This window comes from Notolabrus celidotus, chromosome 22 (assembly GCF_009762535.1).
Source record: "Notolabrus celidotus isolate fNotCel1 chromosome 22, fNotCel1.pri, whole genome shotgun sequence".
NCBI lineage: Eukaryota > Metazoa > Chordata > Actinopteri > Labriformes > Labridae > Notolabrus > Notolabrus celidotus.
Genome location: NC_048293.1, coordinates 13,175,430 through 13,187,709, shown reverse-complemented (window position 1 = coordinate 13,187,709; position 12,280 = coordinate 13,175,430). Strand labels below are relative to the sequence as shown.

At 41.7% G+C, this 12,280-nt stretch overlaps 1 protein-coding gene across 2 annotated transcripts in view; it reads right to left on the bottom strand.

The window, feature by feature from the left end:
* Window positions 1–754: 754 nt before the first annotated feature.
* Window positions 755–12,280, bottom strand: part of crim1 (cysteine rich transmembrane BMP regulator 1 (chordin-like)) — a 38,528-nt gene continuing 27,002 nt past the window's right edge. The window contains exons 10-15 of one of the 2 annotated variants that reach the window (XM_034675423.1): window positions 10,803–11,021; window positions 7,824–8,039; window positions 6,502–6,750; window positions 5,603–5,725; window positions 4,063–4,241; window positions 755–3,746 (exon numbers count right to left, since the gene is read on the bottom strand). In XM_034675423.1, the coding sequence (XP_034531314.1) occupies window positions 3,552–3,746; window positions 4,063–4,241; window positions 5,603–5,725; window positions 6,502–6,750; window positions 7,824–8,039; window positions 10,803–11,021 (1,181 nt within the window). In that variant the 3' untranslated portion in view covers window positions 755–3,551. The remainder of the gene's footprint in view (window positions 3,747–4,062; window positions 4,242–5,602; window positions 5,726–6,501; window positions 6,751–7,823; window positions 8,040–10,802; window positions 11,022–12,280) is intronic. The other variant, XM_034675424.1, reaches the window with a different exon arrangement.

The window sequence follows — 12,280 nt, the reverse complement described above, 5'->3', positions numbered from 1 at the left end:
GCTGTGATTCTGTGCATGTTTAAGTGTGTGTGCGATTACAGTACTGCAGTATGTATGGTAAACAATCTGAATATTGAGTATTACCAGATAAGCTAGTGCCTATCTTTATTGTAGGTGGTACTTCTGGATCAAGCTGGTGCTCAGTTGAGATAAAAGTGGAAATGTTTTGGGAGTTGTGAATTTATCTCAAGTCAAACAGCACTGCCTTTGATAGTCTGAAGGCTTTGTGCTGTAGTATTTGGCATTTTCAAGGCCTGGGAAACTGACCCTAATGTGTGCTTTATTGATCCTTCCGGCATAGCTTCCTCACCTTGAAGTTTATGAGCAAGCTTTGACGAACAAGTCAAAACAACAGCAGAGTCTGCAGCGAGGATTACCCAGGTTTCCAGATCCGGCCTGCGTGTCTTCTTGGTGTGCTTCTGTGTTTTATTAGCCTCATTGGATAGATGAGAGGTCTACTTGCCCTTCGCTCATACTTAAATCTCAGAGGACCCCCCTTAGAAACAAAATACCACCACTAAACACATCTGCAAGCGCTACCAAGATAAGAGAACAACCATGTTAAGCACAAGAGAACGATCAGATTTAAAGCAACTAAGAGAAAACAAATTCCCATTTGGAGCACAACTCCAGAACCAGATGTGCATGAGCCTGCAAATGTGCAAGTGAAGTAAAAACCACTAACAGATACCATCTTAGATGACGACAGAGCACATTAGAGGATCGTTCCTCTGCACAGTTCAAAGCAAGCGGCTTCGGTTCACACATTTATTTTTCAAAATACATGGAAATGTTACATTTCATCATCTAGGAAACATATTTACAAGGTTTGACACGGTGAAATAAATAAGGTTGAATAGAATATAGCAGATAGAAATGGTATATAGTCTACAATGTACAGCAGCTTTGGCTACCAAAAGTTCATTTTTCAGAAAAACAAAAACTCAAACTATAGTATTAATAAATAAAGCTATGTGAAAAAATAAATAAGGTACTCTTCTGTCCTAATTTAAACTACTTTTTTTTTTACACAAAGAAGAACAAAGAACTGCGCAAGCTTTTACAGTCACCTCTTCATTTTAAAGCACATGGTCATGATTCAAACAGACACATCTACTGAGTATCTCAAACACTTCACTATAAATTGGTCTCCAACCAATTTTGGCATCAGAATGGTCTTTGTATTGTAAAAAATTGGCAATGGATTGAGAACTCTGATCCAAAACTTTTTTTATATTCTATTGAACCCACATTTTGTTTCATAACACTTCTCAGATTCAGTCCTTCCCCTGTGCTGATCATATCTGTGTCGAGCCTCTCGCTCTATCAGCGTGTTCACATGAGTGGTCTAACATGTCAGTGTGCTCAATATGCCTATCAAATCCCTGATTAGGGTCCTTATCCCTCCAGGAATCCTGCAGGGTGCTTTCTAAACTGGCTCCAAAGAAAGGTGCCACGTCTCTTTGACTTGTTCTGAAGGTGTAATGAACCATTACGTGCAGTTACTATCCAGCTCCCATTACACCCATACATTTCCTTATCCCATGATTCTCTTGTATATGAAGGGTTAATGATGCTGTACAACACAATCTCTCATCTTAATAGCGGGTATATATATATATGTTTCCTTGATCCAGACAAACTGTTCTTTTGAAAACAAGACACCAACAAAGAAAATGCTTTAAGGCTAGAGAGTTAAGGCTTATTAGGGCCTGTGTCCACTACAAGCATTTTGTGTGCTGCACAAAACCAATGCAGTTCAGCGTTTTCAGCACTCAGTGGAAACACCCTTGATGTCAGCTGTTATTTGTCACTGCGCTCAGCGCCCTCATTTGAAAATGCTTTGGAACACCATAACGCTCATCAATGTAACTTCTCCCTCACCCACCAAAGTCAAGAAGAGGTGGAACCTCTGACGTCAACTTTGTCAATAATAGCAGCATAATAGCGAAACTAACCACTCATTTCTTCAAGGGTACAGTTTCCGTAACTGGAGCTGCTGCTAATACCAGGCCATCATTCCTCTCCATAAATTTTGTTTTTACTTTGTAAAATTTCCTTGAAAAAAGCAAATATGAATCATACAGAAAAATATAAAACAGACTTAATGTCACTAACAAGAAGAGCAGAAGAGCCCCAACCTAACAATACTAAGCGCCAGTGAGAAACACTCTGAATTTGAGTTTGTTTGTTGCTGTCTGTGCAAAAAGTGCCAGTAGTGGAAACAGGCCCTAAAACTGAATCATTACTTACTATCTCTAACATTCAGTGTGAGCAGTAGTTCCACACACACACACACACACACACACACACACACACACACACACACACACACACACACACACACACACACACACACACACACACACACACACACACACACACACACACACACACACACACACACACACACACACACACACACACACACACAGGGATGTGAATGAAGTATGAAGTTACAAAGTGAGGCATGGAACAAAGACATTCATTGACAGTCCAGATGAAGTCTGTACTATTTTTTTTCCTCTGCATTCATTAAAATGACATCCTTCCAGGATCAACATCACTCCACTTTAACTTCATTTCTGTGATTATCAAGATGATGAAGCACGCCTGACACGGTCAAGAAACATGAAGCCTACTGGCTACTGTGTTGCGGGTGAGTTTCAGAGAGCAGAATGAAATGTTTCCTTTCGTAGGACTGTGGTTTGTTGTCTGAGTTTTCTGAATGGAATGACTGGGGTCATCTGAAGGTAGGCTATTATTTGGGAAGCTTGTCCTTCCTGAACTTAATCGGGGGGAATGTTTAGACTGGCATCTTCAAAATATTTCATTCTGGCCCATAATAAAAACAGGAGTAGGCCAAGAACAACACTACAACAAGAACAAACACTAGAAATATACAAAAAGGAAGATGGAAACCATACATTCTATAGCAGGGGTTTGGATAAGGGGCTCTATATAAAGCCTGTTGACTTGTTATGGTTTGGCTTCTGAACCCAGTTTTGATCTGAGGATTATCAGTTCCTTTGGCCTCCCCGCTGATGAAGATGATTACATCCAAGAAGCACTGCTGAGCAGAGAGGGGGCAGCGTCCTCTAAACCCCCTCTAAACTCCAGCCCAAACCCCCGTCCTAAAGCTTTTTATGCTCTTCTTATTGCCTCAGAGTTCCAGTTTCAAAGGAGGCAATAATGAGCAATAATTTTACAAAGTTCACAGTCAAGTCTGATTCTGACAGAGGAGCCTCTGTGGCTGCCTCCTCTTCTGTTTTTAAAGCAGAGCCCAGAGTGTCCTAAATAAGTCCACCTGTCAGTCCACCTCCAAGCGCTACGCTTCACCCGAAAGATCCAAAAACAGACGAAAACGGACACAAACTAAAAGAAACAGGAGTCACTTTTTGCCTCTTTGAGAACATCCTCAGTTAAACTGTTACACAGAGAAAAGGTTGAGGACAAGGTGGCGTCCAAGGTGTTTTATCTTGGATCCAGCAGTGAGGGAGAGTGAGGGGCTGGAGACCTCTGATCTGCAGGATTGGAGAGGTGTGTATTTTTTAGCGCTGCGTCCAGTCCTTGCCCATGCTCAGCTTGGCCCTGGGGATGGTCATCTTGTCCACGCAGGAGGAGCTCATTTCTGGAGAGAAGTGGATGATGCCACAATCGTTCTTCACGTTCTGAAACTTGTTCTCTTTGGAGGGCTCCATGTAGACAACCGCGTTCTTGTTCACATGTTTCTTGAGGATCACCGTCTAAGTAAAAGGAAAAACAACATGATCCTTTGTTGTTTGAATGCATCATAATTCAGGCTGACAGCTAGTAGGTGATGAAAGCTTACTTTGTTGATGTCAGCTTGTGTTCATTTACTGACATAAAACTCATTTTATGTTGGATTTTATGATGGACCTGACCTTTTAGCAGTCCAAAGAGCAAAGGGAAACTACATTAATCCTGAAGTCATGACAGCTTTAGCACTTGTTGTAGCAAAAGCTGGAAGATCAAGGACCTTTGTGATCCCGAGCTTCAAACTAATGACCTACTTTATGTGATTTACAGATAGAGTCTCACCTTCTTTGGAGCACTGTAGCAGGACATCTGCACCCACTTCTTTTTCTTGTTGATAAGCAACGCCACGATGAGGAAGATGATGATGGCCAGGAGGAGACCTGCCAGGATCCAGGCTGCTGATTGGTAGATGAGGGCCATCTCTGTTTGGCTGGGGTAATTCTCACCCAAAGCTGGCTCATCTGTTGGAAATGGACAACAATGATCATCTTCATCATCATTTTATCTATTGCATGAAAGAAAGAAAAACATCTGTTCCCTACAAGAACTTAAATGAGGAACATGAAGCATCTTGTGAAGTTATTACTTCAGAACAAGTTTCATAAATAACTTGATATCTTTTAGCACCACATTGATATAAGTGTCAGAAGTCTGAAGAGACTTTAAGAAACTAAGTCTACTCTGAAGAAGGGTGGGCTGATAGGCAGCCTGTTCACTTCTCCACAACCTCTGTTTGTTCTCAGCTGCTGAATATAAATTTACAAGATGATACACATTCCCCATTTTGGTGCAGGTGGCTTCTGTTGTCCCCTATATGTTATTTTACATATAGTTTAACCCTAGCCTGTAATTATGACAGCTTTATCATTAAGTTGCAACTTTATTCTCATAAAATTACGACTTTAATCTTGCAGACTTAATCTCATAAATTAATGACTTAAATCTCACAAATTTTGGACTTTCGTTTTGTTAATTTACAACAATATTTATAACATATATTTGTTAATTTATGCTTTTATCTTAGAACAAGGGAAGACCTTGTTCTTGTATCATTACAACTTTTAGGTACAAGTTTTTCCTTTTTTAATGTGGCTCTAATCTTCTGTCGCCCAACGTATAGAGGCTACGGTCCTCATTGCAGAGATCTCGCCGGTTCGACTCCTGGCCGGTCGACCGTTTGCTGCATGTCCTTCCCCGCTCTCTGCTCCCCGCGTTTCCTGTCTCTCTTCAGCTGTCCTATCATTAAAGGCAAAAATGCCCCTAAACATAACCCCCCCCCCCCCCCCCCCCCCCCCCCCCCCCCCCCCCCCTCCAAAAGAAACAGCTAGTTCTTTACTTTAAGCAGTTAGCCTAGCTTAATGCTTAAAGCTCCAGAGAGGAACTTTTGGCTTGTGTCAATGTTGGTACCCCCTCTGGCAAATATATACATCTTGTCACTTTGCAGATCTTGACACTATAAAAAATTGCACTATTGAAATCGTCTGTCTAATGGTCTTATTTGTTTTTTAAAGGTCATAAAGAGGAATCAGTATTGATTTCAATCTGTTTCACAATCAGTCAAAAACTCTTTACACAGGCTTTAACACTGAAAAATGAGCCAAAGAAGACCTCGCCAGTGTTCATTTATCACTATAGTTTAGCTTAGCTTTCACTTATTTATCGCGGCTTTCCAAGCACCTCACATAAGACTAAACATTCACAGAGATTGGCGAGGAAAGTGCGTACAATGATGCCAGCAACTAGGATGTGATTACATTTAAACAGAGTGATAAACTGAACATAGGAGGATGGCTGTGTGGGTGGTGATTGGATGAGCATGTACCTGTTTCAGGGATTATAGGCGATACAGTGACAGTGGTGATCCATACTGCACTCTCCACTGTCACAGTGGTCGTTGTCTTGGGAGCGCTGGTTGACACCATCACCGGCACTGCGGTTGTTATTTCTGTTCAGACACAATATAAGATTCAGTATCAATGATGTAATCAGAAACATTTGAGTTATAAACATTTCTCACACAGTTTGTGTAAACCTCCCCTCCCCCTGTCTCATGATTGATATAAGAGCTGTTTATAAGAACTGTCCTTCTTATTTCCAGTGTGCTGCTTTATGACGGTATTACGCAGAAAGCTCTGTTTTCCACTGGAGTAATCACACAAACAAAAGCCCGGTGAAACAGCTTCATATCAGGCTGAACAATGGGAGCCTATGCTGAGGTTTTCCTCTATAGGAAAAGCTGACATGGAGCTTTGCCTTCCTGTGCTGCCACACAGAGAGTGTAGCGAGGTCCGATTCAGCCGGGGACAGGAAACACGTGTGAATGTGCGGATGCTAGGGGAATGTTTTTGCTCTGAGTGAACCGTGTGTGTATGTCACATGGAATGTAGTTTGAATGTTTCCCTATGTAGCGCCAGAGTGGCTACTTCTAATGCACAAACAGATGCACACACATTCAGTCTGGGAAACCGGCATTCCCTCGGTTACTCCCTCTTTTTGACATGTCGCATTATGAATTATAACTTTCCAAACAACAGGCTGTGCCTTGTTCCAGTGGTGCCACTTACAGCTCGGCCTCTCAGTTTGTGAAAATGATTCATAAACGACATTTAAGTTTGCAATATTGCCACATTTAGACAGCATGAACTTAAAGTTACTAAGTGAAATAAAAATACTCGAAAGCTTATCTTTGGCAGCCTCCTTTTTTGTTCAGAAAATACTCACCAAGACAGTGTGGGCAGCACTGGCCCTTGCGTAAGACGGGCACCCTGCAGTTGGCAGCCGGACAGCGCTGGGAGAAACACTGAATGGTGCCGTTGTTGCAGGTGCAGCTGGTGCAGGCGTTGGCCTTCCAGGAGTCTCCGGCCAGCAGCACGTCTCCATCGCTGGTGATGCAGTACTCCTGCTGGCTGTTGTTCACCGGGAGCAAGGGGCTCAACGTCTCCTCTGGAGTTGCAGAATGAAAGCAAAAGACTTTATAATGAGAGAAAAAAGGCAAAGGTATTGGCTGTGGGTAAATCATGTTGTAGCCCTTTTTTTCTCCTGTAATGAGACACTGCAATGTAAAGGTAGAGCCTAAATTTAGCTTGCAGAAATGCAACCTCATTTTGTATTTATCTTTATAAAAGGTTCCTGCTCCTACACAACCCCTTCTGTATAACATCTCAATCAACACAAGGCCTTTAGCTCACGATCAAGATAAGATGCTTCAACTGTATGTTAAACACAAACACAAGTGCCTCCACATGGCAGATGTCAACTCTAAAGCCTTATCTTTCTGAATCATCAGACCTCCGCAGGCCTGAGATCTGTGGTCTTCTCATGACCAAAGACTTAGTTAGCATGTACACACTGCGCTACCCTGCAGTACTCATACATCATAGGGCCTGTCAGTGTGATGTGTATTATTCCCACATTCCTGGTGACCAGGCCCATACATATATCAAAGGCCGGCCTCTGACAATCTGCTTTTGTGAGAGGGGAGATGCAGCGATAAGGCGGGTCGGCATTCTCGAGGAGCCGCTCTCAGGCGCAGTCATGCATTGCTGATTTGTGGGCCTCAAGCTTGGGAATACTTGGGATCTGGGATTGTTAGCATAAAGAGAGAGGCCTGGGTGTTTGGGTATGGTTGTAAATAAAACATGCGTGCAGTTTACAAAGATATTTTTGTCGGGTTTATTCCCATAACCAGAGGAAAAGCACAGTTTGATGGAAATTTGTTACATTCTTGTCTATCAAGCTGAAGGAGAGTGGGATGAAGCTCTTTGGTGTGGGCTGCTGGGTGAAGGCAGTGCACATGTGCTGCTGCCTGCCTGGAGGATCCCTATGTAAACCCAGCCGGTCTTGGCTGGTTTCTTTATGAGTCTGTGTGCCTAACATAAAACTGCCTGACAGAGTGCAACATACAAGACCTTTCAAAACCCCATGCTGATAGCACATTCAAAACAGCTTTGTACTTCTCTGCGTTCCACCTTAACCTCTAATGCCCCCTGTGGTTTTTCTGAAATGACCCTGTTTCCCTGCACCCTCACCTTTTTTCTCATTACCTGGGCATACATGGCAGCAGGTGTCCTTGTTCCTGATTGGTGTCTGGCAGAGAGCTGGGGGGCACACTTCAGTATCGCACAGGACACGTCCCTTCCTGCAGGTGCAGCGTGTGCACTCGTCCAAGTTCCAGGTCTCCCCTTCCACATAAAACTCGCCCCCAGGAGCTCTGCACACCACCATGTCCATCCCCTCTGGCTGACCGCTGCCTGACTCATCTAAAAGGGAAAAGAGGAGAGTAAGAAAAAAGATTTTTTTTCTATCAAAGTCACATCATTTAGGCCATAAAAATAACAATGAAGTTCCTCAACAATCCAGAGAGAGAAAACAGAGTCAGAGGTTTCTAGAATAAAGACGCATGAGAGACAGCTCTCCATTTAAAGAAACGTTCGGGGCAGAGTGGGGTGGTGTCCAAGATGTGTTTTGACACTACTTTAGTTAAAAACATCTTTCTGTCCAGCAGAGTAGCGGACATCTGCAAAAGGTTATCCTGTTGTCCCCTGACTGCAAAGAGTGTGTAGCTTCTGAAAGTTGTAGACATTCTTTCTCCTAAATGTTTGAACAGCTAACTGAGTCATCCTTCCATAAATATCCTGCATGAGTCGGACGGTTGTGGATATAAAAAAAAAAGAGTGTGGGTGTGGATCAGTGAGCACTTTGAGAGAAACAGACAGAGACTGTATGTTTAAGAGTTTAACTGGATAGAGAGTCTATAAGGCATACAAGCTCTCTTTCATGCTGTATGCTGTGTGTCAGAGGTCTGTGCTACAGAGTGAGTTCAACTGTCTCTGGGTTACTTTTTGGTTATCTGGCTTCGACAACTCGGAAAAAGGAGACTGTGCTAAGCGGCCTCACAAAGCTTGTCATCAACTTGACGAATAACCCAGAGTTACTGTGAACACGTGTGTTAGCGTAAACATGAAACAGCCTTCCGTCTGCAAATCATCATGTTTTAAAAACTCATGGAAAACAAGAAAAATATGAAGATAAAAGAATTCCCAACAAAGTCAACACAGATGTATTTGCAAAATCAAGGACGGGCTGGAAAGGCGCTAGTATCACTTAAGTGTATCATTTCCCATCATTACTACAAATTGGATCTGACACCAGTTCCTTCCCTTTAACTGATTTGTTGCTCAACGCTCGTCTTGTGGTGTTTATGACAGTTTTAAACTCTCATTATCATCACTTCAATAACTTCATTCATATTTTTCACATGTAAAATCAGCTAAGGTACAAAGCATCCTGCTGGTCTCTCTGATGCAATCAGCTCACAGAACGCCAGGATTAAGCACTGATTGGTTTGTGGGTGGTGTATTCAAAGCAGACCTCTGACCCTAAATATAACCTGCTCTGGTGCAGGTTCTGTGATCAGCATACATTTCTGTGGTTATCTACTCTGGTAATAAGTGAACCACTGTTGCAGGATTGGAAATCCAGAAATGAATCAAGTTACCTGACACTATAAATCCTGCTTTGTAGTAAAGGCTCCAGACATGTGTGTATGCTTTTGCATGTGTGTAAGCAAACTTGAGCATCAATTACAAGTTGTTCTTGTACTGTAAGTGATAGTGAGCTAATGTTATGTTATTAGATGTGATTTCAGTTCTAACTAAGTACATTTGACTTAAATGTTAATTAGTTTCAAGCAATTCAAATACAAAAAGAAAGTCAAACTGATGTTACACTGTTGGTGGAGTTTGTCTTTTTAAAGATGCATATCATCCATATTTTAATACATACATATTCAGTAATGCTACAATGTTGAATGTCCGTACTAAACCTCAACAAAAATTCACAATATGAGATACATGTATGTTGGCCTAATCCACGGATATGTTTTCTGTCTTCTCTGAACAGCTTGTTTCAGAAACTTTGCAAAACTTGACCTGAACCTGACGTCAGCCTCTGCCGTCCTATTAGAACAATGCTAAAGGACAAGCCTACTCGGCAGCTCTGTCAAGGACACGCCCACCCTGAAGCTGGAAAGTCCATTTCACCCCTCAGCTTTTTCCTCTGCTCAGTTTGTCTCATAAAGTTGCTCCTAAGAGTTCTTTTGGTTGTGAAAGAAAATCACAGCTAATTTGTCTCCCCAAAGACAAAGACATCAGAAAACAGCGGGAAGTTTCTATGTTTACAGGACAACAACAGTCACAACATGGCTGTTCACAACACTTCACAGATGACTTCTTTGTAAACAGAGGCCAGAGTGAGATGGATTTACATCTCAGCTGTAACTGAAGCCAGGGGCGGATCCTTCCATGAAGGCTCAAAACCACAAGTAGTAAGAAACATTGTAACCAGAAGACAATAGCTATCTGTTATTAGCTAGACTGGGAAGCTAACGGATGTTTTCATTACTTTTGGGAAGTTTCATGACTACAACAGTTTGTTAAAAGTAACACGCACATGCTGTGTCTAACTTTATATCACTGGAAAAGCAGCAACAACAGAGTAAGTGAATCATGCTGTAAATGAGGTTTTCACGGGCGCCTATAACAGATAAATAGGAAGTTTGTTGAGCTGAAAATCATTTTATACGTGTCCCAGACTGACATAATGAAAGGCGAAAATTAGAATAATAGGTCTACTTTATAGTGAGAGGAGTATTTCTAAGCATTATTCTTGGTGATTGATGCTTGGGGCTTGTTTTTGTGGTTTTGTGTTCCAGGTCAAAAGCTTGAACCAGGAAGTCAGTTAGCCAGAAATTCGTCAGTCCCCTTCACTGTCTCTCTTAAGAATTTGAGCTTTCAGAGGTTTGTAAAAAAACATAACTGTGTGACTTGTTTTATTTGTCCTCTTTTGCGCAATGTCCTGCATTCCCAGATGTCAGTAATTAAGTTGGTGAGTAGTACATTATCAAAAGAATAGAAGTGACTGACAAAAAAACAGAGAGAAATGTGTTCTAAGAATTTCTAACCAGGAATCAATCTGTGAAACCAGATATAAAATAAAGTCACGTTTGACATGGGTAAACTTACCCTCACACGTAGGGCAACACTGGTAAGGCTTCACAACAGGATTAGAGCAGCTGGGCACAGGGCAGGATATGAGCACACACATCTCCCGTCCAGAGTGACAGTAGCAGTCACGGCAGCCATCGTGCCAGCCGTCACCTTCCTCGTATCGATGCCCGTTAGAGGTGAGGCAGTAGCTGGGCATTGGTGCTGGGGCAGCAGTGCTCGGGTCATGGCCGCTTTCTGTGGACACAAACATTAAAAGTACAGTCAATACTGAGGTGGCTAAGGGCTTGTGGAACAGCTGTTAAAAAATCAACACTGACTCCTCAGGCAAGGTTGTAAATCCACTGTGGAAATTTCATTTGGGACATTTATGATTTACAGTAACAAGGGCCAGTGTTATTGTCTCAGGTCCAATTTCATTAGAGGCTTCAGCGAGAGCTAAGTGGTTATATTTCCATTACATTCAACCATCATGAATAAATGATCCTGCCTTATGTGTACTCAAATCCTAATCCCCAGTTTTAAAACAGCCACCAATTAAACCTAACAAATTTTACCCTAATTTTTGCCAACAGATAAAGAAGTAAAAGTCTTAGCTGTGGGACACAGAGAGCGTATGAAGGGAGAAAGTGCCAGTAACTAAGTCCCAGCATGTGTTAAACTCAGCATAGCTCTTAAAACTACAGATCTACTTGGATTAGAAACAAGGGCGGACACAGTTTTCTGTACCAAGTTCATGCAGATGTTTGGATGTCTCTTCTCTGTTATTAAAATCTTTGAAAAAAACATGCACAAAGAAGTCATACTTCCAAAACTGATCCTCAGATATTTTTAAAGTAAACAACAAGACTGATGGAAGAGTTTCACAGGTAAACAGTGTTTCCCAACGAGTGCTAGTCTGTTTGTCTCCATACAGGAAAACTGTATTTGAGTCTTAATATATTTTGAAAACAGCAAACCTAGCTAAACAAACAACACATAAAATGTGGCAAGGCTTAAATATGGCAACCACTGAACGCTTGCTTTATATGTTGGGGTTGAGGGAATCTAATTAAAGCTGCACACTCAGACCCTGGATAAAGATAACACCAACAAAAACCAAAACAAGCACATATAAAACTCTCCACAGCAGAGCAGCAGAAGGTCTTAGGAAATCGAAGCAGCGGTTTGGTGGCAGAAACTCAACTCCTCTAACAAAGCTCTACTATGTCAATTCATCTTCTACCCTTTGCTCTGCTGTAAAATTTAATTAAGGGGTTATTCTTGATGGAAAAGAGGTTAAATACATCCAAGTGGAAAAATTAATGAGTTTCTTTTTTTCAGCAATTCTTGGAGAGAGAAGGATTTGTTATTCATAAGTGAAAATTAGAGAAACTCTTATTGCAGAGTGGAGATTAATTCTCTGAGGACCTCATGCTAAAGTGACCATGAACGTATAGTTCTGTATTATATGGAACTTTCCATAAATAAATAAATAAAGTTACTGACTGAATCAC